This window comes from Mustela lutreola, chromosome 13 (assembly GCF_030435805.1).
Source record: "Mustela lutreola isolate mMusLut2 chromosome 13, mMusLut2.pri, whole genome shotgun sequence".
Lineage (NCBI taxonomy): Eukaryota > Metazoa > Chordata > Mammalia > Carnivora > Mustelidae > Mustela > Mustela lutreola.
Window position 1 is genome coordinate 54870114 of NC_081302.1, and position 25777 is coordinate 54895890.

Sequence of the window (25777 nt, forward strand, 5' to 3'; positions counted from 1 at the left end):
GATTTCTTTGCTCTTAATTTATACTCAGATTAATACTATTGAGTCATTCAAGAAACATTAGGTGATTTATACTATATTTCTAGAAGTGGGACATATGTAAAATATTTTCATAAACATGCTTTATCTTTATGATAATAACTAAAGACTAGTTATTTTTGAACACTTTCAATGCTAACTCTCTGCTAGGTTATGCTAATCTTCTTACTTGCATTATCTAATTTATTCTTAAAATAATCCTGGGAGGTAGTTTAGAATGTTCATTTTACTTATGAGAGAATTTTCGCTCAGAGTTTAAGTGAACAGCACAGAGTTTTGCAGCTAATGAATGGTGGAATCAGGATGTTGAACCTATGTCTGACGATCTCTTAAAGAATCTGCTTTTAGGGATGCCTGGGTGGCTCAGTTGGTTGGACGACTGCCTTCGGCTCAGGTCATGATCCCGGAGTCCCGCGATCGAGTCCCGCATCAGGCTCCCAGCTCCATGGGGGGTCTGCTTCGCTCTCTGACCTTCTCCTCGCTCATGCTCTCTCTCACTGTCTCTCTCTCAAATAAATAAATAAAATATTAAAAAAAAAAAAAGAATCTGCTTTTATAGCCAGTACAATGTGGTTCATCCATACAAATTAAATTACTTTGAGGTTTGCAACAACCACTCCGTACTTTACGTCAGCTGCTATTATCCCAGTTTGAGGCCCAAAGGTGTAACTTAGATAAAATAATATAGCTATTAATTAGCAATACCAGAATTCTGTTGTTGGTAAGTGTTAATTTTGTTTCCTTGCCTGGAAAATGTACTAGTGAGAAACATTTCCAATACTGGATAAATTCGTTTTTATTGAAATAATTTTAAGTTGATTTAACTTTCTCAATTTTTGTCTCTAGCAAGGGCTTCTCCCATACATTTCTTACAAGTTAAATAAACTACGAGTCATGAAGAGTTTTGAGATGCTCTGTTGAAATATAATAATTAATAAAAACTAACTGTTTTGGAACCCTTGCTACATTCCAGGCACTGTTCTAGCACTTTGAAGGTTTTAATTAATTTAATCCCTACAGTCTCTCTATGAGGAATATGTTGTTCCTAGCTGTGTTTTATAATGAGGAGATGGGAGTACAGAGAGGTTAAGAATTTGACCAAGTTTAGCCCATCCTAAGTAGCAATGGAAATGAAATCTGGCTGTCTAGTATCTCTGGAGTCTGGATACCTGTCTGTAACACTTTTTAAGCTGCCTTCCCCCAGGTAACTTGAGGCATATGTTTTCAAACTCAGTCTGGTCTAGAGAAAATGCCCCTCCTACCTTGTATGCTGTTTTATTTATTTATTTTAGAGAGAGAGAGGGAGAGAGAATCTTAAGCAGATTCCACACAAAGCCTAGAGACCAACTCGGGGCTGGATCTCATGATCCTGGGATCACAACCTGAGCCGAAATCAAGAGTGGGTTATTTAACCAACTGCCCCACCCAGGCACCCCATTGTGTTTTATTTTTTAAATTGATTGAAAAAAGAGACTGACATTACAAAGGAAGAAAAATATATGCATCAATCAACAGTTTATTTTGATGGTTAGTAGACTTAAGTGACAAGCTGTAATTTCATATTTATCCACAAGATGGTGAAATTCTCATTAGTTTTTAATTCCTTGAAACCCATATAAACTGTTAATTTATAATCTGCATTTGACACTATTTATTATAAGCACTTTAATTTCTTTTTACAGCCCATCTGCTGGCAAGGCCAAGATTAGAACAGCTCATAGGAGAATTATGATTTTGAATCACCCAGATAAAGGTAAGTAAAATTCCTATTATTCATAAAATGTGCATCTGAATCTGTTCTGAATTCCTTTCAGTTTACTTAAACTCATTTTAAGTGATACATATAAGTGATATATATATAAAAATATATGTATATATGTATATAGTTGAAATGGAAGTTTATATGCCACATGTACTGTGATTTTCTTATAAATAGATAAGCTTTTGGATTGAAGTTAAGTAGCCGGCAGAAGTGGTGGATTCATATTAGTGCTTTCAAGAACTTAGTTACTGATTTTTATATATGTGTACCTAGCCTCTGTGTGAGGCTCCTAGCATTTTGACTGGGAAAGAGAAAACATGAGTTGTGAACTCTTGTGTAAACTGATATGGGCATCGTGAATTATGTTTGTTTAACCTTAAACATAAAAGCATAAGATTTAGAGGATATCTTCTAAATCTCTGTACTATGTCATAGATAATTCTAAATTTCTCAATTTTATTCTGGAAGGCTCTGAGGCTGAGCCATTTGTTTTTAACTGGCCAGGTTTTTAATGTAAATTTATCTTACAGAAAGACAATTATTATAACTTTAACTACACTACAGCTGCTTGAGAGAGAAAGCCCATATGTTCATTACTGTTTCTTCTCTAAAATAACAGATGGTAGAAAGTTGCACTGTATTTCAGAAGTCAAGGGTGTGGTAAGGGGAAGAGAGTAAAGGGTTTTGGATTCTTATTTACAGACTTTCAGTTTTCTAATATTTTGAAAAAAATTAAAAACAAATTTTAGATTTTTGCACATCATAACTGACACCAAAGCAGGACATTCTTTTTCAGTCTTCTCACTTAATTATGTACTATAAAAATTCTTTTCACTAAACATCATCTTTGGCTTTTTATTTGCTGTTCTTTAGTATGAATAAACAAGAGATTAAACTTTGAAAAGAGATTTTGCTTAAAATTTCTAAATAGCCTCAACAGTTACTCAACGATCCACTCAACTAATTTACTTCGCATTGTGGGCTTTCAGAGTGATTGACTCAGAAAGAAATGTGTTTAAAGTGCCTGCTTGAAGCCCTCTGTCTCCTACTAAACATCCTTTGTCCTTTCCAGGTCAAGTGTATGCCCTTCTCTGATTGATTGCAGTAGGATCAGGCACTCATGTCTTTCAGATGATTGACAAGTTGTTGATTGTGCCTACTGGGAAGGAAGCAAGTTCTAAAATGTATCTAAGAGAAATTGTATTTTTAGATACCTTTAGTAAAGAAAGAAAATGTGTGTCCTGCGAGCCAGTAGTATTTACAGAATTACTTGATTTACTCTGAGGTTATATATTTATCAGAAGTGGGATTGATTGCCTGTAGTATGCTTATTGTTACCCATTCTGGCCCTGTATAGGTAGCAGGATGTAAGGGAATGAACCTGGAAGCCAGAGGCTGATGTTTTTCTCTGGCTTCTGCCTTCTAACTACCAGTATGACCGTGAATACTCCCTTAACCTCTCCAAATGTCAATTTTATCTTATACAAGATGAAGAGATTTATTTTTAAAGTCCTTTTTGTTAAGTAATATAGTATCTTTATATGCCTATTCAATTAATGAAGAACCTGTATCCTGTATTTCTATTCAGATCACATTTTTCACTCCAGAAAGATGCTTTTAATCATTTTGGATTATTGTACCCTCTAGGAATGTATTAAAAACTGGACATTTTGTTCATATAATTGGTCATTCACCCACAATTTTAAAAACATTTGGAGTTTCAGAGTTCATAGATTCCCAACACCCACGCATAAGCTCACAGTTAAGAACTCTTACTCTAGTAAAAAGTAGGATAAATTTAAGGAATATTGGCATTACTGGAGGGAAGGTATTCATGGATGATGGAGTTGGGAGATGATAATGCATAAATCCTGAAAATGGCCTCTTGAGAAGGAAGGTGGTTTGTTTTGTTTTCTTTTCTTTTCAATGAGAAGTTATCAGATTTTAAGCAAGAATGTCTCATTATCCTTGGATAGAGAAAGCTAGAAGTATTTGGGGAAATATGAGAATAGGCAACTTTTAATTTTGTCTACTCTTTTTCCTAATTCCTTATCGTATTTGCTTTGGCCAGGTCAGCACTGACTGAGTATTATATAGGTAGTTTCAAAAACTTAAATCCTCTACTCCATGCTTCTGAAATTCATGAATGTACCCCCACTTCATCCCCAAGTCAGTTTTCTTCTGGTTTTGCTGCCAGCTAGTAAAACAAAGTTAGAACTTCAGATGTGTGATCAACTATAATTTATCACACCTTTCATTATCAGTTTTTGCAAAGAAGGTGACATGAGAAAATTAGGTGTGGGGATGGCTGAAAATAAATTTTTTGTAATTAGTTTTAAATGAGCATTCACATGTGTTTTGGTAAAAAGTATATTTTGCTATTCAGTTTAGTGAGATAAAATCTCAGTTGATCTAATGCTTTCAGGTTAATATCTTTTAGGTTATGCTTTTTTAAATTGCTGAAGAGAGAGGTTAATTATTAGGAAATAAGCAGTTCATATTATACTTAATATAAAGGAAGACAGACTAGGTAAATTTGAAAAGCTGTAGAACCTCAGTGATCTCTTATAAACTCTCTAATTCAGTGCTACTCAAAAGTATAGTTTGCTTGTTCACATGGGCCAATTTGTTACCGGTATGCCACGAGTTAAGAACGGAAGTCAAAAGAAACCCTTATGGCTGTTTGACATTGTAGTAACATCCAAATGTGTGATACCTTTGTAATTTGTAATTACAAATTTACCACAGAATGGAAATTTCTTTACAAGTGCGTCTTTACTATAGTTTGAGAGACACTGATCTGAACAATGCTGCCTACTAAGTCAAGACTTAGTCAAGTTTCTGCTATATCATGGGGACAATGTCTGATTAGTTATTCTTAAAGATTTTTAGTGTTGGAGAGCTTCCTGCTTTATAGGAAGCCTATAGGTAGGCAGCTCTAAGTACTGGAAAGTTCTTCCTTATATTTAACTGAAATCTGCCTGCCTATAGCAGATATTCTCATTCCTTTTTCATTTATGCCCCCTTTCAATGAACATACAGTACTGTCACTCTTCTTTAATAATATTTAAATAGGGCGCCTGGATGGCTCAGTCGGTTAAGGGTCCTGGGATTGAGTTTCACATTGGGCTCCCTGCTCAGCGGGGAATCTGCTTCTCCCTCTCCGCTGCTTATGTTCTCTCTTCTCTCTCATGTGCTCTCAAATAAATAAATAAAATCTTTTAAAAAATAGGATTTAAATAAAAATTAAATATTGGGGGCGCCTGGGTGGCTCAGTGGGTTAAGCCGCTGCCTTTGGCTCAGGTCATGATCTCAGGGTCTTGGGATCGAGTCTCGCATTGGGCTCTCTGCTCTGCAGGGAGCCTGCTTCCCACTCTCTCTGTCTCTGCCTGCCTCTCTACCTACTTGTGATCTCTCTCTGTCAAATAAATAAATAAAATCTTTTTTAAAAAAAATTAAATATTGGGATTAAAAACAAATCAAAGTGAAGGGATTTTCACTAATTACTCTCATTGTAGAAGAAGCTAAATTTGACAGAAAGTCCTGGTATTACGATTTATTATGATATAGTACATTTAAAAGGTGTATTGTAAACATTTACAAAAAGAAAGACATGATCACCAAGAGTCCAAATGAATTCACTAAGAAAAAGTCATGCCTAATTAGCTTGGTTTCCTTTTTTTGATAGCTGTAACTAGACTATAAACTTCTTTCAAAGGTCTCATCTTTTCTTCCCCTTAACATTTTAATTAGACTTAACATTTTGTATTTAATAACTGTTTTGATAAAAGTATAGTTTTGTTTTATCCATATTCATTTTCTTTGATAAATGGTGTGATCTTTAAAAGGTAAAGAACATGGCTTATTCATTTTTATAATCTCTATTGCTGACACTTAAGCTTTTAATTTTTTTCATGAATGAATGATTAAGCAAGTGAATAAAAAGATGGTATACAAAAAAAACGTACAGGTAAAATAGAATTGAGATTGATAACTAATACATAATGATCATATGAGAAATTTTAAAGATTTATTACACTGATGTGAAACAACCTATAATTATTCTTTCATTCATTCAGAAAGTATTTACTCAACTTCTCTAATGTGCGAGATACTGTGGTAAATCTTAGGGCTTTAACTGTAAAACAGGACAACTACATCCTTGTCTTCATAGAGCCTGTATGCTGATGGAGGGACAGACAAAAAACAAGTAAACCTATTTCACATTGTAGTAAAGGATGCAGCAGGCAGAGATATAGAATATGAGAAAGAGGCAGCTTAACAAAGTTACTGGGAAGACCTCTGTGAAGAGAGACTTAAAGGATAGAAAGAAGCTATCTCTGTGAAGAATGGTTGAAAGGTCGGGGAAGTAGCATATGCAAAGACTCTAAGGGAAGAAAGAAAATAATGAGCTTAAGGACTTGAAAGAAAACTAGCTTGCTAGAGATATAATATGTAAGGGGAGAGATAGCCTGAAATGAGGTGGTGTTCACATTTTGAAACCTCAGGTATGCTTTCTGATAATGAAACACACATATGTGCTGTGTAGTACTTGAACTTGATTCTAAAGTCAGTGGGAAGTTTCCGTTAGCTCTTAAGCAGTAGAGTGATGTAATTTAATTTACTTTTTAAGAAATCACTTTTCTCCTCAATCTTTCCTTACTTCTTTTTATTTTTAAATATACTTCATATTGATGTATATAGTCAGAAAAGTGGACAAATCATTAAGTATATATCTACATAAATTTTAACAAACACCTGTATAACCAGCCTCCAGGTCAAGAACTAGGACATCATCACCCTCTGAATCCCCTTCATGAGCCCTCCAGTCTGCTTCTTCCCTAGAACAAACATTGTCTTGATTTATAATATCATAAGTTAGTTGTGCCTCTTTTGAATGTGTGTAGTCATTTGCATCTGGCTGCTTTCAGTCAATATTTATCCTTGTGAGAATCATCTATATTGTAATGTGGAGCAGTAATGTCTTCATTCTCATTGATATAGAGAGCCTTAGCAAAGTAATCCTAATCTTTTGGTACCAGTTGAGACCTGATTTGTGACCCATTATGTGATCTATTCTGGAAAATGTTCCATGTGCACTTGAGGAGAATGTGTATTCTGTTGCTTTAGGATGGAATATTCCGAATATATCTGTGATATCCGTCTGGTCCAGTGTGTCGTTCAAAGCCCTTATTTCCTTGTTGACTTTCCGCTTAGATGATCTGTCCATTTCAGTGAGGAGGCTGTTAAAGTCCTCTACTATTATTGTATTATTATCAGTGTATTCTTTGATTTTGTTATTAACTGGCTTATGTAATTGGCTGCTCCCATGTTAGGGGCATAAATATTTAAAATTGTTAGATCTTCTTATTGGGTAGACCCTTTAATTATGATAGAGTGTCCTCCCTGCCTCCTTCTTACTACAGTCATTGGTTTAAAATCTAATTTGTCTGATATAAGGATTGCTACCCCAGATATCTTTTGATGTCAATTAGCATGATAAATGGTTTTCCACCCCTTCACTTTAAATATGGGGGTGTCTTGGTGACCTAAAATGAGTTTCTTGCAGATAGTATATTGATGGATCTTGCTTTTTTATCCAGTCTGATACCCTGTATCTTTTGATTAGGGCATTTATCCCATTTACATTGGGAGTAATCATTGAGAGAAAGGAATTTAGTGCCATTGTATTACATGAAAAGTGACTGTTAACTGTATATGGTCTCTGTTTCTTTCTGGTCTATGCTACTTTGGGGCTCTTTCTGCTTAGAGGATCCCTTTGACCTTATAAAACAATTTAATTGGTGGTGGGTTGAAAAGTGAAAGGAAGATGAGGAAGTTGAGTTAGCTTATATAAACAGCTTTCTTTAGAAGTATTGTAAGGAAGATGAGGACAGAAATGGAATGGTAGCTGGAAAGTAGGGATGTGGCATTAAGAGAAAGAATTTCTTTTGTTTTCTTTGTTTTTTACTTGTAAAATATGCTTTTTGGAAGCTTGTTGAACGGTTTTAAGCAGGTTTTTATGTCAGTGGAAATGATCAACTAGAGAGATCAATGATTTAGAAGAGATTAAATTTAAATTCAACAGGGATAAAGGTAATGTTCTTTTAGGTCCCCTAAATCAATTGTGTAAATACAGGACAGAGACTTGGCAATGTTTCAGATGTAAAGGAGCCATGGGGATATATTTGGTCTCAAAGCCTATAAGACTCAGCAGTGTAAAAGTCACTAAAATATGGCAGTGAATTCTTAAGCTGCCTTAAAGGACGCAGGGTATCAGTATTATGAGATTGAATGTTACTGTAGCCTTCTGTGCTTGTCATTCATTCACTCATTCATTTACCTGATACTTATTTTCCTGCTGTACAGAGCTTGGGTAGTTAGACCTTATGTAAAATTTTGTGTCCCTTTCTAGATCCCAAATTTTGAAGGATCCCGACAAATTAAGTAGTATTCAAAGGAAAGCAAACAGATGGTGAAGGGCCGAAAGCAATGTCATGTGAATGGTCATTCATTCATTCAGCACACATTTATTGAGTATATAGTACAAGCCATACATATACTAGACACTGAAAAGAGAGCCAGTCTTGCCTTCACAGATCTTATATTCCACTGGGAGAGACAGTAGATAGATAATTTGTTAGGTTAAAATTGTCTACAAATTCTTTACAGCACCTCACATCAAGAGATGGTCTGTTTCCTTACCCTTTATATTTAGGCTAGCCTTGTGACTTGATTTGACCAATAGGATATAGTAGAGCTCAAGAAGTATTGCAGCTTCAGCCGTTACCCTCTTAGAAACTGGAGACCACCATACGGTGAAAACCAAGCTCAGCTCCTGAAGGATGAAAGGCAAGTGAGAGTGGCCTAGCTGTGCAGTCAAGGTCCCAGTCCATCATTTTGCCCGGGGTATCCTATCCACGTTATAACCATCCAGTTATAGCAGACCTGACCCAACCCAGAAGAACCACCCAGCTTAATCCATTGAATAGTGAGAATAAAAAAAACCACTGTTTTTAACCACTAAGTCTTGGGATAGTTTGTTATGCAAAAAAGACTAATAAAGAAAATGTCCCATGATGGTACGTGCTTTTAAGAAAAATGAAGTAGGGGGAATAGAGATTGGCAGCTAGAGAGAGGCAGCTGCCTCTTGTAACTGCAGTATTACTTAGAGCATCTTAGAAATTCTCTGTGAGGAGATAATATTTGAGCAGAGACCTGAAAGAGTAAGTTATACAAAAATCTGAAGAAAGAGTATTTTAGGCAGAAAGAATATCAAATACAAAGAGCATACTGTATGTTATGAAATTGTAAGGAGATTGCCCAGAGTATAATGAGCAAAGGAAGGAATGACAGGACGTATGATTAGATAGGATATCCAGGGTTAAATGATGGAGTAGCTTGCAAGCTATACTAAGAATTTTGGCTTTTATTTTTAAGTGTGACAGGCATGATGTTATTTGATTTATAATAATTAGACTACTTAGGTATGGAAAAAATAGGGGAGTCCAGAGTAGAAGCAAGGAAGTTAGTAGAGAATACTGTAACCCAAGAAAGAATGATACTGGTTTAGAGGATTTTTGTGATGAAAGAGGTAAAGAACAGTCTACTTGATGATACAGTTTGAAAGTGAAGCCAGCGAGGGGCACCTGGGTAGCTCAGTGGGTTAAGCCTCTGCCTTCAGCTCAGGTCATGGTCTCGGGGGTCCTGGGATCAAGCCCCGCATCAGGCTCTCTGCTCATCCAGGGACCCTGCTTCCCCCTCTCTCTGCCTGCCGCTCTGCCTACTTGTGATTTCTCTCTGTCAAATAAATAAATAAAATCTTAAAAAAAAAAAAAAAAGTAAAAAGTGAAACCAACGAAGTTGATGGATTGGGGATAAGAAAAAAGTAAGGAAGAATGGCTTAGGTTTTTGGCCAAAGCAGTAAAGAACAAGAAACCTCACTATAATGAGAATCTTGGAGGGCTTCTTTGTAACATCTAATATTTAAAATGTTGCACATATGTGTGGAGTCTCTCTTCTATGCCTTTGTGAGGACAGAAGTATGTTTACTGAGATGAGACCATGAGCAGTGTGAATATTGGACCTCGATGTGGAAGACTGTACTTATAGTTGGAGTTATATTAGTTCCCCTTCAAAAGATATCAGTCAGCTAGTTATTATGGAGTACCTTCTGGGAGCCAGGCCCTGTTCTAGGCACTGCAGCCACAGCAGTGGAAGAAGAGATGTTCAGACAGAGCAGTGAAGTAAACTTGAGATTGAGAACTGCTGGAGGACAATTTGTTAGGGATATCATAGGAAGTGTTCATTTATTGGGTAATGAGGTGTAGAACCCTTTTAAGACTCTTCCAACTCTATGTTTCAGTGATTCTCGACGCCTGATAAACTGAATCAAGATTCAAAGTTTTCTTCAAATTCTCCTGTCTCTACATGATTGTTTTTTTAAACCTCTATGTTGATATATAATTCATGTACCATGTGATTCATCCTTTAAAGTGTACAATTCAGACGTTTCTGATATATTTACAGATATGTGCAGCCGTCACCACTGTTGATTAGACTATTTTCATTACCTCACAAAGGAACCCCATATCCTTTAGCCAAAGCCTCCTTTCCTTATCCCCTCCCCTTCTCCCTTCTCCTAATCCCCAGTTCTATTTCACTTACCTGCATGTTTGTCCTTCTCCCAGTACCACACTATCTTTGGTGACTTTTGCTTTTTTTTCCTCTCTCTCTCTTTTTTAAATTTTATTTCTTTTCAGTGTTCCAGAATTCATTGTTTATGCACCACACCCAGTGCTCCAGGCAGTACGTGCCCTCCGTAATACCCACCACCAAGCTCACCCAACCCCCCACTCCCCTCCCCTCCAAAACCCCCAGTTTGTTTCTCTGAGTCCACAGTCTGTCATGGTTCATCTCCCCCTCCAATTTCCCCAACCCACTTCTCTTCATCTCCCAACATACTCTGTGTTATTCCTTATGCTCCACAAGTAAGTGAAACCATATAATTGATTCTCTCTGCTTGACTTATTTCACTCGGCATAATCTCCTCCAGTCCCATCCATGTTGATACAAAAGTTAGGTATTCATCCTTTCTCATGGAGGCATAATACTCCATTGTATGTATGGACCATATCTTCTTTATCTATTCATCCATTGAAGGGCATCTTGGTTCTTTCTACAGTTTAGCAACTGTGGCCATTGTTGCTATAAACATTGGGGTACAGATGGCCCTTCTTTTCACTACATCTGTATCTTTGGGGTAAATACCCAGTAGTGCAATTGCAGGGTCATAGGGAAGCTCTATTTTTAATTTCTTAAGGAATCTCCACACTGTTCTCCAAATTGGCTGCACCAACTTGCATTCCCACCAATAGTGTAAGAGGTTTCCCCTTTCTCCACATCCTCTCCAACACTTGTTGTTTACTGTCTTGTTGATTTTGGCCATTCTAACTGGTGTAAGGTAGTATCTCAATGTGGTTTTGATTTGAAACTCCCTGATGGCTAATGATGATGAACATTTTTTGATCTATTGGCCATTTGTATGTCTTCTTTGGAGAAGTGTCCGTTCACAGTCTTCTGCCCATTTTTTGATGTGATTATCTGTTTTGTGTGTGTTGAATTTGAGGAGTTCTTTATAGATCTTAGATATTGGCCCTTTGTCTGTAGTGTCATTTGTGAATATCTTCTCCTATTCCGTGGGTTGCCTTTTCGTTTTGTTGACTGTTTCCTTTGCTGTGCAGGAGCTTTTGATCTTGATGAAGTCCCAAAAGTTCATTTTCACTTTTGTTTCCTTTGCCTTTGGAGACATATATGAAAAAAATTGCTGTGGCTAATGTCGAAGAGGTTACTACCTATGTCCTCCTTAGGATTTTGATAGATTCCTGCCTCACGTTGAGGTATTTTATCCATTTCGAGTTTATCTTTGTGTATGGTGTAAGAGAATGGTCGAGTTTCATTCTTCTACACATTGCTGTCCAATTTTCCCAGCACCATTTATTGAAGAGACTGTTTTTTTCCCCTGTATATTTTTTCCTGCTTTGTCAAAGATTATTTGACCATAGAGTTGAGGGTCCATATCTGGGCTCTCTACTCTGTTCCACTGGTCTCGGTGTCTGTTTTTATGCTAGTACCATGCTGTCTTGGTGATCACAGCTTCATAGCAAAGCTTGAAATCAGGCAATGTGATGCCCCCAGTTTTGTTTTTCTTTTTCAGCATTTCCTTAGAAATTTGGGGTCTCTTCTAGTTCCATACACATTTTAGGATTGTTTGTTCCAGTTCTTTGAAAAATGCTAGTGGAATTTTGATCAGGATGGCATTGAAAGTATAGATAGCTCTAGGCAGTATAGACATTTTAACAATGTTTATTCTTCCAATCCATGAACATGGAATGGTCTTCCATCTTTTTGTGTCTTCTTCAATTTCTTTCATAAGTGTTCTGTAATTACTTGAGTACAGATCCTTTACCTCTTTGATTGGGTTTATTCCCAGGTATCTTATGGTTCTTGGTGCTATAGTAAATGGAATTGATTCTCTGATTTCCCTTTCTGTATTTTCATTATTAGTCTATAAGAAAGCAACTGATTTCTGTACATTGACTTTGTATCCTGCCACATTACTGAATTGCTCTATGAGTTCTAGTAGTTTGGGGATGGAGTCTTTTGGGTTTCCCATACAAAGTATCATCTCATCTGTGAAGAGAGAGAGTTTGACTTCTTCATTGCCAATTTGAATACCTTTTATTTCCTTTTGTTGTCTAATTGCTGTTACGAGGACTTCTAGTACTATATTGAACAAGAGTGGTGATAGTGGGCATCCTTGTTGTGTTCCTGATCTCAAAGGGAAGGCTGTCAGCTTTTCCCCATTGAGGGTGATATTCTCTGTGGGTTTTTCATTGATAGATTTTATGAAGTTGAGGAATGTTCCTTCTATCCCTATACTTTGAATCGTTTTAATCAGGACCAGATGCTGTATCTTGTCAAATGCTTTTTCTGCATCAATTGGGAGGACCATGTGGTTCTTCTCTCTTCTCTTATTGATTTGTTCTGTCACATTGATTGATTTGCAAATGTTGAACCACACTTACATCCCGTAGATAAATACCACCTGGTCATGGTGGATAATCTTTTTAATGTACTGTTGTATCCTATTAGCTAGGATCTTGTTGAGAATCTTAGCATCCATATTCATCAGGGATATTGGTCTGAAATTCTCCTTTTGGTGGGTTCTTTGTCTGGTTTGGGTATCAGAGTAATTAAAGAGTCTGGAAGTTTTCCTTCTGTTTCTTTTTTTTGAAACAGCTTCAGAAGAATAGGTATTATTTCTTCTTTGAGTGTTTAGTAGAATTCTCTAGGGAATCTTTGTAATAAGTTTTAATTTTGTGCAGTACAAGTCCTCTGACTGTATTCTTCTTTTTAGGATTGTTTCAGCTATTCTGGGTCCCCTGGAATTCCATATGAATTTTAGAATCAGGTTGTCAATTTTTGCAAAGAAGTTAGCTGGATTCTGATAGAGATTGTGTTGAATCTGTAAGTCAGTTTAGGGAATAATGCATCTTAACATGTTAGGCCATTGATTCATGGACATGGGATTTTTCCCATTCATTTAGATAATTTCATTTCTTTCAACACTAATTTTATAGTTCTAAGTGTATAAGTTTTGCACTTTATAAGTTTATTCCTAAGTGTATTATTCTCTTTGATGCTAGTATGAAAAGAATTATTTTCTTAATTTCATTTTTATATTATTCATTGAAAATGTATAGGAATATCACTGATTTTTAAATATTGGTCTTATCACCCGCAACCTTGCTGAACTTGTTTATTAGTTCCAGTGCTTTTTTAGTGGTTTCAGGAGACTATTGTGTCACTTGTGAATAGAGGTAGTTTTACTTCTTCCTTTCCCTTTATTTCTTTTTCTTACCTAATTGCCCTGCATAGTCTCCAGTACAATATTGAAAAGTTGTGAGAACAGATAGTCTTATCTTGTTTCTGATACTAGGGAAAAGCATCCAGTCTTTACCCCATTAGTATGATATAACTGGGCGTTTTTTATGGATACCCTTTATCAGGTTAGGAAGGTCCCTTCTACTTTTGTTTTTTACTCTGTAGATGTAATGGATCACATTAATTGATTTTTGGTTGTTAAGCCAACCTCACATCCCTGGGATGAATTTCAGTTGGTCTGGTGTATAATTTTTTTAAAATGTGGCTAGATTCAGTTTGCTTGTATTTTGTTGAGGGTTTTTTTTTTTTTTTTTTTTAAATCCATACTCGAGAAATATTTGTCTGTAGTTTTATTGTGATGTCTGTGGTTTTAGTGTCAAGATAATGTGGACCTTATAAAATGAGTTAGGAAGTGTTTCTTCCTCTTCTGTAAACCACCTAGGCTCAGCCTTTGCTTTATGCGAAGTTTTTTGATTACTGATTCAGTCTCTGAAGTTGTCAAAGCTCTCTTCAATTGTCTGTTCCTTATTGAGTTAAGTTTCAGTAATTTGTATCTTCCAAGGAATTTCTTCACTTTATCTAAATTGCCTAATTTGTTGAAATGCAGTTGTTCTTAGTATTCTTTCATAGTCTTTTTTATTTCTTTAAGGTTGATAGTGGCATTGGTTTCTAATTCTAGTAATTTGACTGTGTTGTTTTTCTTGGCCAAACAAGCTTAAGGTTTGTATTGCTGATCAACAAGTTAAAGGATTCTTTCCAAAAAATCAGCTTTGGGGATTGTTAATTTCTCTCTCTCTCTTTCTTTTTTTTCTTTTGTTATCTCTTTTATTTCCATTTTAACTTTACCTCTTTCCTTCCTTTTACTTGCCTTAGGTTTATTCTTTTTTAGTGTTTTAAGGTTGAAGTTAGGTCATTGATTTAAGATCTCTCTGTTAACGTGGGCACTTACAGCTGTAATTGCCATGTTGTAGACACTGGTTTCATTGTACACCATGAGTTTTAATATATTGTGTCTTCATTATCATTTACCTTAAAATACTTTCTGATTTACCTTTTGATTTCTTTTTTGACTTGTTAATTTTACAAGAGTATGTTTAATTCCCACAAATCTATTTCTTAATTATGTCCTTGTTTTTATTTCTAATTTTATACCATTGTGTTTGGAAAACATGATGTATTATTTCTATCCTTTTAATTTATTTAGGTCTCTTTAATAGCCTAGCACATGGCCTCTCCCGGAGAATGTTTCATGTGCACTTGAGAAGAATGTATATTCTGGGTTTTTTTGGTGAAGTGTTCTATAGATTAACGGACATTATATAGATGTCTGTTAGATCTAGTTGGTTTAAATGTTGTGCAGTTTTTGTTTTCTTGTTGATCTTCTGTCCATTAATTGAAAGTGGAGCATTAATTTTTGTTGTTGAATTGTCTTTTTTCTCTGTTTATGTCTTTTAGTTTTTGTTTTTGTGCTCTGTTGTTTGATGCATATATGTTTATAATTGCCAAATCTTTTTTTTTTTTTTAAGATTTTATTTATCTATTTGACAGAGATCACAAGTAGGCAGAGAGGCAGGCAGAGAGATTGGAAGGGAAGCAGGCCCCCTGCTGAGCAGAGAGCCCGATGTGGAGCTTGATCCCAGGACCCTAGAATCACAACCCAAGCCGAAGGCAGAGGCTTCAATCCACTGAGCCACCCAGGTGCCCCTATAATCGCCAAATCTTAATGAATTGGCCCTTTTATCATTATTAAATGTCCCTTTTAAAGTCTCATTTACATTTTTTGTTTCAAAGCCTATTTTGAGTATATGCACTCTAGTTTCTCTGTGATTGATTTTTTTTTTTCCATGATACATCTTTTTGCATCCTTTTTGCATCCTTTGACTTTCAGTCTGTTTGTCTTTTAATCTGAAGTGTGTCTCTGGCAGATAGCATGAAGTTGGGTCTAGTTTTTTAAATCAAATCTGATAACTTTTGATTGATTACATTATTTAATCCATTCACATATATTATTATTAACATAGTTGCATTTACATCTGATTTACTTTTTGTTTCTATATCTCATGTCTTTTTTACTTCTTTATTAATCCCTTTTACTACGTTTACATTGAGTGAATGTTTTCTAAGTAGCTTTTTAATATCATTAATTAGTTTTTCATGGTTTTTGAGATTTTTTAAAAGTGATTGGGGTGCCTGGGTGGCTTAATAGGTTAAGTGTCTACCTTTAGCTCAGGTCATGATCCCAGGCTTCTGGGATCAAGCTCTAAGTCAGACTGACTGCTCATTGGGGTCTCTGCTTCTTCCTCTCCCTCTACCCCACCCATTATGTACTCTCTTTGTGTCTCAAATAAATAAATTCTTTAAAAAAATTTTTTTTAGTTTTATTTATTTATTTGACAGAGAGAGAGAGATCACAAGTAGGCAGAGGCAGGTAGAGGGGGATGGAGAAGCAGGCTCTCTGCTTGGGGTTCAATCCCAGGACCCTGAGATCATGACCTGAGCCAAAGGCAGAGGCTCAACACACTGAGCCACGCAGGCACCCCTCTTTAAAAAAATTTTTTAAGAGTTTATTTGAGCAAAAAATCTATTTGAATTGGGTATTGCCAAACTGAAATTGGTTAACCACTCCACTGACAGGAGCTAGGGGAAATGTTTTTATAGAGAAGAGGCAGGAGCAAAACAAATTATTTGATTGGCTGCAGCTTAAGCATTTGCTTTATTTAGAAAAGCCTAGTTGACTTTGATTAGTTGTCCTCAGGTTTCAATTTCTTAATGTTAAGGGATTTACAGCCTTAGGTTTTGATTTGGTTATATAGGCTACTAAAGCATTAAAGCCACTTCAGTCTAATGACTTCTTTATTTAATCAATTTAACACTACTTTATAGATTTTCTCCTTGTCTTTGACTTTCTGCATTTTTACTATGATTTAGATTTACTATGTTTTTAGATTTACTGTGTCTTTAGATTTCTTTTTATTTATCCTACTTGGAATGTGTTGACCTCATTAGATGTGTAGGTTTTTGTTTTTCAGTAAACTATGGAAGTTTTTAACTATTTTTTTCTTCAAAGTTTTCTTTGATTTTCTTTCTCTCCTCTTCTTCTAGTACTCCCATTACATGTATATTTGTGAGTTTAATGATGTCCCACATCTTTCTAAGGCTCTGTTCTTTTTTCTTACTTTTTTCTTTTAGATCTTTGGCTTCCTTAATCTCGATTGTTCTATCTTCAAGTTCACTAATTCTTTCTTATGCCTGTTCAGATCTACTCTTCAGCACCTCTAGTGGTTTTTTAAAAAATTTTGTTCTGTAGATCTGTAACGACTATTTTGGAATCTTTTTTCCCATAAATGCATCTGATCACTTTCACAGTAGTTTCTGTTGCTGCTTTTTTCATTACATATGCATGGCTCATACTGTCATACTTTGCTTTTTTATTGCATGCCTTGCATATTTTGTTGGAAACTGAACATTTTATATTATGTGTCATAGCAGCTCTGGGTACTTGTCCACTCCAGGGAGGGCTTATTATTTTTATTTGTTTAGTATCTGTCAGTATTATTTTAATGAAACCGATACCCCCACCTTGAAATATTCAGCTTCTTACAAGTTTCCCAAGGAGGTATAGCTTTGGGTATGCCATCATTTACCATGGGATGACAGTGGTACTAGTAGGGCACTCTTCCTCTCTTTTCTTGATCACACCCAACTGTAAACTAACCTAATTTCTGACCAGTTACTCAGTCATTCTCAACAATGCCCTGAGATATAAATTTCTCTACAAACTAATACTATCAAATAGTTGCTCCTTTGATGGAACAGTTTCTGAGGTCAGTGTTTGATATTTGTTCTGACCCCAGAGGGGCTCCTCTCTGCCTGTTTGTTCCCTGGTTCTGTCCTATGAACTGGCCTATAATCTATGCTATATGTTAACTAGATTCATGAATCTTCTTTCATTTGTTTTTTTGTCCCTGTGTGCACCCTCCATGCTATGTTGCAAATGAATTCTGTTCCTTTGGAAAGAAATTAGGGGCTCTCTGTTTTATGGCCTGTGTACTTCACAGGCAAAATCTCTGCCGGGACTCTGGAGCAGAGGGTGGAAACTATGGCAGTCTTCTCTCCAAGTGAAACCCCCACTGTTGGATCCAAGCATGCAATGCAGGGAGCAGTAGTCTTCTTGGCTTGCCTCTTCTGTGTGAGACTACCATGCCTGATGGACTAGGAAAAGGGCTCTTGAGACCCAGTATTCTGAGGGAGCCACAATTAAGGTATAACTTCTGTATCACTTCCTTAGGACTTAGCCTCGGTGTCAGGCAGCTAGTAGCAGGAAGGGAAATATGGAGAGCCTCTGAAAGTCCTTTGTGCAGGAGCTGGGGAGAAAGGGAGCCCTGTTTTTTTGGCTGCAGCAGTCCAGTGCCTGAGCTAGGAGGAGAGAAGGAAGAAGCTGTTTTGGTTCAAATACCAGTTTCCTGCCTTTCTTACTGAATTTTTCATAGGTTTTCTTGAATGGAAGTTTCTTCTTCACTTTTACTTTTAAGACCATTTTCAGAGGTTTTAAGTGATTGGGGTTTTTTACATAATTTTCACCAGTTCCAGTGGGGAGCAGATCAGTGGAACTCCTCATGTCAGAAGTCAAACTGTCTGCCTCCACATGATTTTACCATCTTTCTTTTAAGAAATGTGGGTGGCCTTTAAGAACCCTTCAGACAGTAGATGATAATGATAATACTTTTTACTTCTGTCTTACAGATTTGGTATGTAGATATTCATAAGTTATCATCAAAGTTAAAGAATATATAAAAACCCATGAAAAGATCTAAGAAAGACCCAAGAATATAAGGCAACTTGTATCTTCTTATTCCTCAGATTGGTGTGCTTGTTATGAAACTCACATTAGTAACAATTATTATACTTGATTAGATATAATTATTATCATCAAATTATAGCTATTATTATTAGTTACATTTAATTATTAATAATTGTACCTAGCTTTGAAATTCTTGTTATTTATAGAATATTTGCTTATTTTCTCTTGTGCTGGTTAGATTTCTTACTCAGATGTATTGCAGAATTTATTTATTTTTTAAAGCACCTACTTGTAACACTCTTGTTTACCTGTTTTCTGAGTCTTTGGAGTAGTTTTACTTCTGTGAAGCTGGTACATGATGCATGAAAATAATGGAATAGTGACTCATCACTTTTCCTACTCCTCCACAAAGAATATCTCAAGTCCCATCTGTATACTCAGAACTGTGTTGATAATAAATAAATATCTAAGGCAAGAATGCTCTTCAAGGTATTTATTATCTAATGGGTAAACAGACATATTTAAATGATAAATCACAGTCATGATTTCAATCTTCTCCAGGAAGAAGGGAACCTGGGATGAGATTATATAAAAAAGTAGACTAATGCCTAGTCACTGTCCTCATCATCGTGGTCTTGATCATAGGTTTGTTGAGCCCCAGTGATTTGGGGAAAGTATAAATTTATAGTGTCATTGAACTGCAGGAAGTCAACATATCTTAGTAAATTTCTTTTAAAGATTTTATTTACTTATTTATTTGACAGAGAGAGAGAAAGCACCAGCAGGGAGAGCAGACGCAGAGGGAGAGGGAGAAGGAGGCTCTTTGCAAAGCAGGGAGCCAGATGCAGGACTCAATCCCAGGACCCTGGGATCATGACCTGAGCCAAAGGCAGACACTTAACCATCTGAGCCACCCAGGCTCCCTTATAGTAAATTTTTTAATAAACTTTAAAAAATTGAAATATATATATTTATAATGGTACACAGATCATAAATATACAACTCAATGAATTGTCACAAAGTGAACCAATTTATGTAGCTATCACCCAGATTAAGAAAACCAGACAAAACCTCTCCTCATGAGGCGCCTAGGTGGCTCAGTGGATTGGACCTCTGCCTTGGGCTCTGGTCATGATCTCGGGGTCCTGGGATCAAGCCCTGCATTGGGCTTTCTGATTAGCAGGGAGCCTCCTTCCCCACCCCCCACCGCCCCACACCTGTCTCTCTGCCTAGTTGTGATCTCTGTCAAATAAATAAATTAAATATTTAATAAAAAAAAAAAAAAACTCTCCTCTCCTGTCATTCCCCACTCCCTAAAAGTGATCACTGTCCTAGCTTTTATTGCCATAGATCAGCTTTGCCTGTTTTCTGAACTTTGTGTGGGTAGAATTATATAGTATGCAATCTTCTGTATTTGTCTTCTTTCATTTATTATCTTTGTGAGATTCATTTATGTAGCAGTGAATGCAGTAGTAATGATTCCCTCATTTTTATTGCTGTATAATATTCCATGGTATGACTATCCTGCATTTATTCATTTTTTTCTGTTGTGTCATCTCCTTTTCTTATTGACTTCTGAGAAAATCATATATTTTGGTATTCTAGACATGAGTCTTTGTGTTGTAGGTATCTCCTCTCTGTGTCTTGCTTTTGCCTCTTAATGGTATCCATTCATTGTACAGAAATTTTAAATTTTAATATATTCCAGTTTATCCAATTTTTCCTTTACACTTAGTGTGTTTTATTTTGCCTAGGAAACTTTTGCCTGTCTCAAGGTCATGAAGATAACTTCTGAAACCTTTATTATCTTGCATAATTATACTTATAATAAACTAGAATCAATTTTTGTATATCATGTGAGATATTAATATAGATATCCAAGTGGTCCAGCATTATTTACTGAAAAGAATGTTCTTTCACCTGGTGATCTACAGTATTACTTTGTTATAAGTCAAGTAACTTGATACTTATGGAGACCTTTTTGTATTTCCTCTCTTTTTCTGATTGCTAAATTCTTTGTCTTTATGCCAATACCATACTATTTTAATTTGTGTAGCTTCATAACAAATCTTTATTTTTGGTAGTGTAAATCCTACTTAAGATTTTTTTACTATGTTTGGCCCTTTGCACTTTAATATAAAGTAGGAATTATCGTATTGATTTGCATGTGAACATGTGCAAGTGCACACATACACATTCATACACAAACCTTCTGTGGTTATGATCGGGATTGCCATGAATCTGTAGATCCATTTCAGGAGAATTGACATCTTTACAATATTGAATTTTCCAATCCAGGAGCAAAACATATCATTCTGTTTATGTATGGGATCCTTAATTTGTTTCAATAAGACTTTTCCGTGTTCTGGGTTGTAGTCATATACTTAATTTGTTTAATTTATCCTTAAGCGTCAATTTTTTAAATGCTACTATAGATTGTGGTGTTTCAAAAGTTTATATTGTATAGTCATTTTTTTATAAGACATAACTATTGAGCTTGTATATTTGCTGTTGTGTATCCAACAACTTGTTAAATTCATTTAATTCTATGATTTTTGTCTTTAGATCCTTTTGGATTTTCTACATACTCAGTCGTGTCATTTGTGAAGAATGACAGTTTCATTCTAATCATTTTTTTTTAATTGGGAAAGGAAGGGAGCATTTATTAAAATGGCTAGACCCTTGAATATAATGTTAAATAGAAATTATGATAGTAGGTATCTTTTTTCTTGTTGCTGATCTCAGAGCCAAAGGTCTCATCATTTTACTAAGTATGTTTGCTATATATATATTTTTATGTTTGCTATATTTTTGATGACTTCTATTACATAAAAGAACTTCCCTTCTGTTCCTAGTTTACTAAAAGTTTTTGTTATGAATATGCATTGAGTTTTCTACATCTATTGAGATGATTATAGGATATTTATTCTTTTTTCTATTAATGTGGTGAATTACATTAATTCATTTTCTAATGTTGAAGCCAGTCTTAGATTCTCAGTCATGATATTTAGCCTGATTTGATAAGCTAATATTTTGTTTGTTTTTGCATTGATGTTCATCTTATGATACTTCTCTCAGGGTTTGTTATCAAAGAGATGCTAGCTTCATAAAAAGAGTTGAAATGTGGGGTGGGGGAGGTTTTTTTTCTTTTAGTTTTTGGAAAAATTCACTGATGAAACCATCCTGACCAGGCTTTTTGTTTGTGGGAAGATTTTGATTATAGATCCAATTTCTCAAAAAGAGAGTATCCTTTTGGTATTCTATTTCTTCTTGTATCCGTTTTGATATATTACATTTTTCCTGGAGTTTATTTCCTTTTTTTTTAAGATTTTTTTTATTTATTTGACAGAGATCTCAAGTAGGCAGAGAGGCAGGCAGAGAGAGAGAAAGGAGGAAGCGGGCTCCCTGCAGAGGAGAGAGCTCCATGCGGGGCTAGATCCCAGGACCCTGGGATCATGACCTGAGCCAAAGGCAGAGGCTTTAACCCACTGAGCCACCCAGGTGCCCCATTTCCTGGAGTTTATTTCATTTAAATTTCAAATGCTTTGCTATGAATCTGATCAGTTTTTTCAGAGAACTAAACTTTAACTCTGTTAATTCTCTTGAATGCTAATTTCTGTTACATTTTCCTTGGTGCATGGGTTATTTACAAATATAGTGCTTAATTTCCAAGCATTAGGATCCCCTACGTGTGTTTATTATTGTTGTCCACCTTAATTCTACTGAAGTCAATTAGCATATCTCATATAGTACTTCTCAAACTGTGATAGAGGACTTGTTCCTTTTTCCCAATCTATGTTGAACTAGCAACTTTTAAAAAATACAATAAAAATGAATTTATTAGAAAATCAAAATAAAAAGATATGTAAGAGCAGCCCCAGGTTTATTTTTTATTATTAGGTTCTACAGAGATGCACTACTTTATCAAATGGCTATATTTTTAAACACTTATTCTCAATATCTAAACCTATCTAGTTGTGGTCCATTAACACCTGTGAACCAGCACTAGTCCATGGGACACACTTCATGTTGCACTGCTTGTTGTGATTTTAGTCTTCAGAGTTTGTTGAGACTTGCTCTATAACCTTCCACATGGTCAACTTCAGTAAATGTTCCTCATGCAGTTTAAAAGAAGGCATAATCTATACTTGCAGAGTGGAGTGTTTTATGTATGTTACTTAGATTGTTTCTTTATCATGTTTTTTAACTTAACTATATTGAGACATAATTTACATGCAATAAAATATATCTATTTAAATGCACTGTTTGATGGATTTTGACAAATGTAGACACCCAAGTAACCACTAACACAATTAATACAGAACATTTTAAAACTCAATGCCAGTCCCTAACCTTAACTCAGGCAATCACCATTCTACGTTCTGCAGCTATGGGTTTGATTAAATAGATTTGGGGGGTTTTTTCTGTTTTTTTTTGTTTTGTTTTGTTTTGTTTTGTTTTTAATGGGGAAGGAGGCCCAGAAGGAGAGGGAGAGACAGAACCTAGTACAGAGGCCGATGTGGGTCTTAATCTCACATTCCTGAGATTATGACCCGAGCTGAAATCAAGAGTCAGATGCTTAACTGACTGAGCCACCTAGGCACCCCTAGAGATGTCTTTTCTAACATTTCATATAAGCAGAATTGTATAGTATGTTCTATTTTGTGTCTGATTTCTGTGAAGGATATAAATAGTGCAGAATGTTGCGCTCATTACAATGCATTTTCCTTATCTCTAAGATCTTGACCCTCAAGACCTGGCTGACTTGGTAGAACTCCAGTGCTTTCCTACTAACGTGTTTTTTCAGCTCTTATAGTTGGTGTCAGTGGGATGGTTGGTCTAAAACAATAGTTCATGGTAGCCAAAGGCAGAAGAGCTCTGGTAGTATTTAGTGAAGGTACAGTGGTATAGAGATCAGGTGTGAGGGTGAGTGTTCTAAATAAATGGAATTCAGATGACTTTCCCAAGAAATCTGAGCAGGATTGAAAGATCCAAAAGTAGATTGTGTCCATTAAATATAGGCTATATATCATTATATCAGTCAAGATTCAGTGCCAGAAACTGGATGTTCTAAACAGGAGAGCGTTAAATACAATGAGTTAGTGTTTACAGATTGTTGGAAGGTTTGAAGGTGTAAATTCTAGACTTGGCCTACAAAAATGACTCCCAAAATAATGCTAAAGCTGCTCTGTCAGGGAAACTGCTACGTTGTGGACTGCCACTAGCACTGCACAAGAAGCACGGTTGCTGCCACTGCCATACCATGATCTCACTGATAGCAGCAAGAACAAAGAGGACCATCAAGAAAGCCTTGCTATCGCTTGAGCCTTCCAGATCTTGCAAGATTGCCCTTCACTGAGAGATCCGAATTAGAATCACACACTACTTGTAAAGAATATAGGAGTTGGGGCGCCTGGGTGGCTCAGTGGGTTAAGCCGCTGCCTTCGGCTCGGGTCATGATCTCGGGGTCCTGGGATCGAGTCCCACATCGGGCTCTCTGCTCAGCAGGGAGCCTGCTTCCTTCTCTCACTCTCTATCTGCCTGCCTCTCTGCCTACTTGTGATGTCTGTCTGTCAAATAAATAAAAAAAATCTTAAAAAAAAAAAAAAAAAGAATATAGGAGTTGTAGTTTTCCAAGTTTTAGGAAGACAGAATGAGGGTAAAATGAGAGCTGACCAAAGTTCCTACCATGCACATAAATTGGAAGTGCAGTGTGCCTCTGACTTACAGATGGTGAGTGGTAATCCAACCATATTCTAAATTGTCAGTTCTTTTTCTGTAACTCTGCCATCAGTAAATGTAGTGTTTAATGCAACTTTTTTTTAAAAAAGATTTTATTTATTTATTTGACAGAGATCACAAGTAGGCAGAGAGGCAGGCCGAGCGAGAGAGAGGAGGAAGCAGGCTCCCTGCTGAGCAGAGATCCCGATGTGGGGCTTGATCCCAGGACCCTGAGATCATGACCTGAGCCAAAGGCAGAGGCTTTAACCCACTGAGCCACCCAGGCGCCCCTTTAATGCATCTTTTAATTTAAGTGTCTCTGTTTTTTTCTAGCTGCTAATTGAGCATATTATGGTCTATGATTTAAATATCCAGAGTGCATATCAATCAATTACAGGTTATATTTGAGTTCAATTAATATTTTAATATTTGTTGAAGACATACAAAATGACAAAAAGACATACAAAACTCTAAACATTCAAACATCTTACCAAGATTGACACTACCTAATTCAAGATTATTTTCAAAGATAATCATGAAATCAATTTATTTCATAACCAAGTGCATAAGGAAACTTTCATCAACTTCATTTGTAATTCTTGCTATATAGTCAAGGACACTCCATAATATATCCCATAACTGTTCATAGCAATTGAGATCTTGATATGGAAATGTCAGTAGGATCCTCAAGGGCAAAAAGCTATATATAGCTTCCTCTAGCGTTGCCCTTTCTACAACAGCACTGTGTTTGTTGATCTGTTTTCCCTGCTTTCTTCTTCCTGTATAAGTTGGTGTTATGATACTAATAAAAGGCTTGGTTATGGTCTGGACAGTTTATACACCAGTGCTATCTAGATATGTTTTGGTTTGTTGTAAGCTACTGAGGTTTTCTGAGGTTTTCACAAGCCATAGATGGTTTGTACTCAGGGGGAGAATGAAAAAATAAAAACAAACACAAAGAGACTGGTGAACCGTAATATGATTGTTAGCTCAAGCATTAAGCAGTGAAAATATTCAGGACTAGAAGTTAGAAGGCATATAATGCTTAAATAGCTTTAATGTGACTTTTGGGGGCTAGTATTTTTGTATGTCAGATTCTGTTTGTGATTCATGATGATTATGAATTTAAAATTCAGCTCAGTTTCCTTCCATCTTGCTGTTTGCATTAGAAAGAATTCATTGCAAAGAATTCTAAAAAAAGAACTGATGTAATTTTATTTTAGGGCACAGTGAATCTAAGACTGTATTCTAATTAGGATCATTTTAGAGAATAGGGAGCATTTCCTTTAATGTTATTTTTATTATTTTCATTTATTAGTTCATTCACCTGTATGAATAAGTATGATTTTTAGAACTGGATAGTACATAAGTTGCATTTTCTAATATTTTGTGTGTGTGTGTGTGGAAATGTAAGGCTTGATATGTCTCTGAAAGTTCCCTTGAATTGCTTTACCTCCTTCAGAAAGATACCTTCCTTCATAGTTGAATATTCTTCCCTTTATAGAAAAAAA

General features: G+C 35.9%; 1 protein-coding gene across 2 annotated transcripts in view; it reads left to right on the top strand.

Moving 5' to 3' along the window:
• The window catches only part of DNAJC15 (DnaJ heat shock protein family (Hsp40) member C15), an 81385-nt gene that overhangs the window by 48166 nt on the left and 7442 nt on the right, over window positions 1-25777 (top strand). For both annotated transcript variants that reach the window (XR_009346902.1, XM_059144161.1), the window contains exon 5: window positions 1719-1789. Coding sequence is in view for 1 of the 2 variants with exons in the window: in XM_059144161.1 (XP_059000144.1) it covers window positions 1719-1789 (71 nt within the window). In the remaining variant the exon portion in view is untranslated. The remainder of the gene's footprint in view (window positions 1-1718; window positions 1790-25777) is intronic.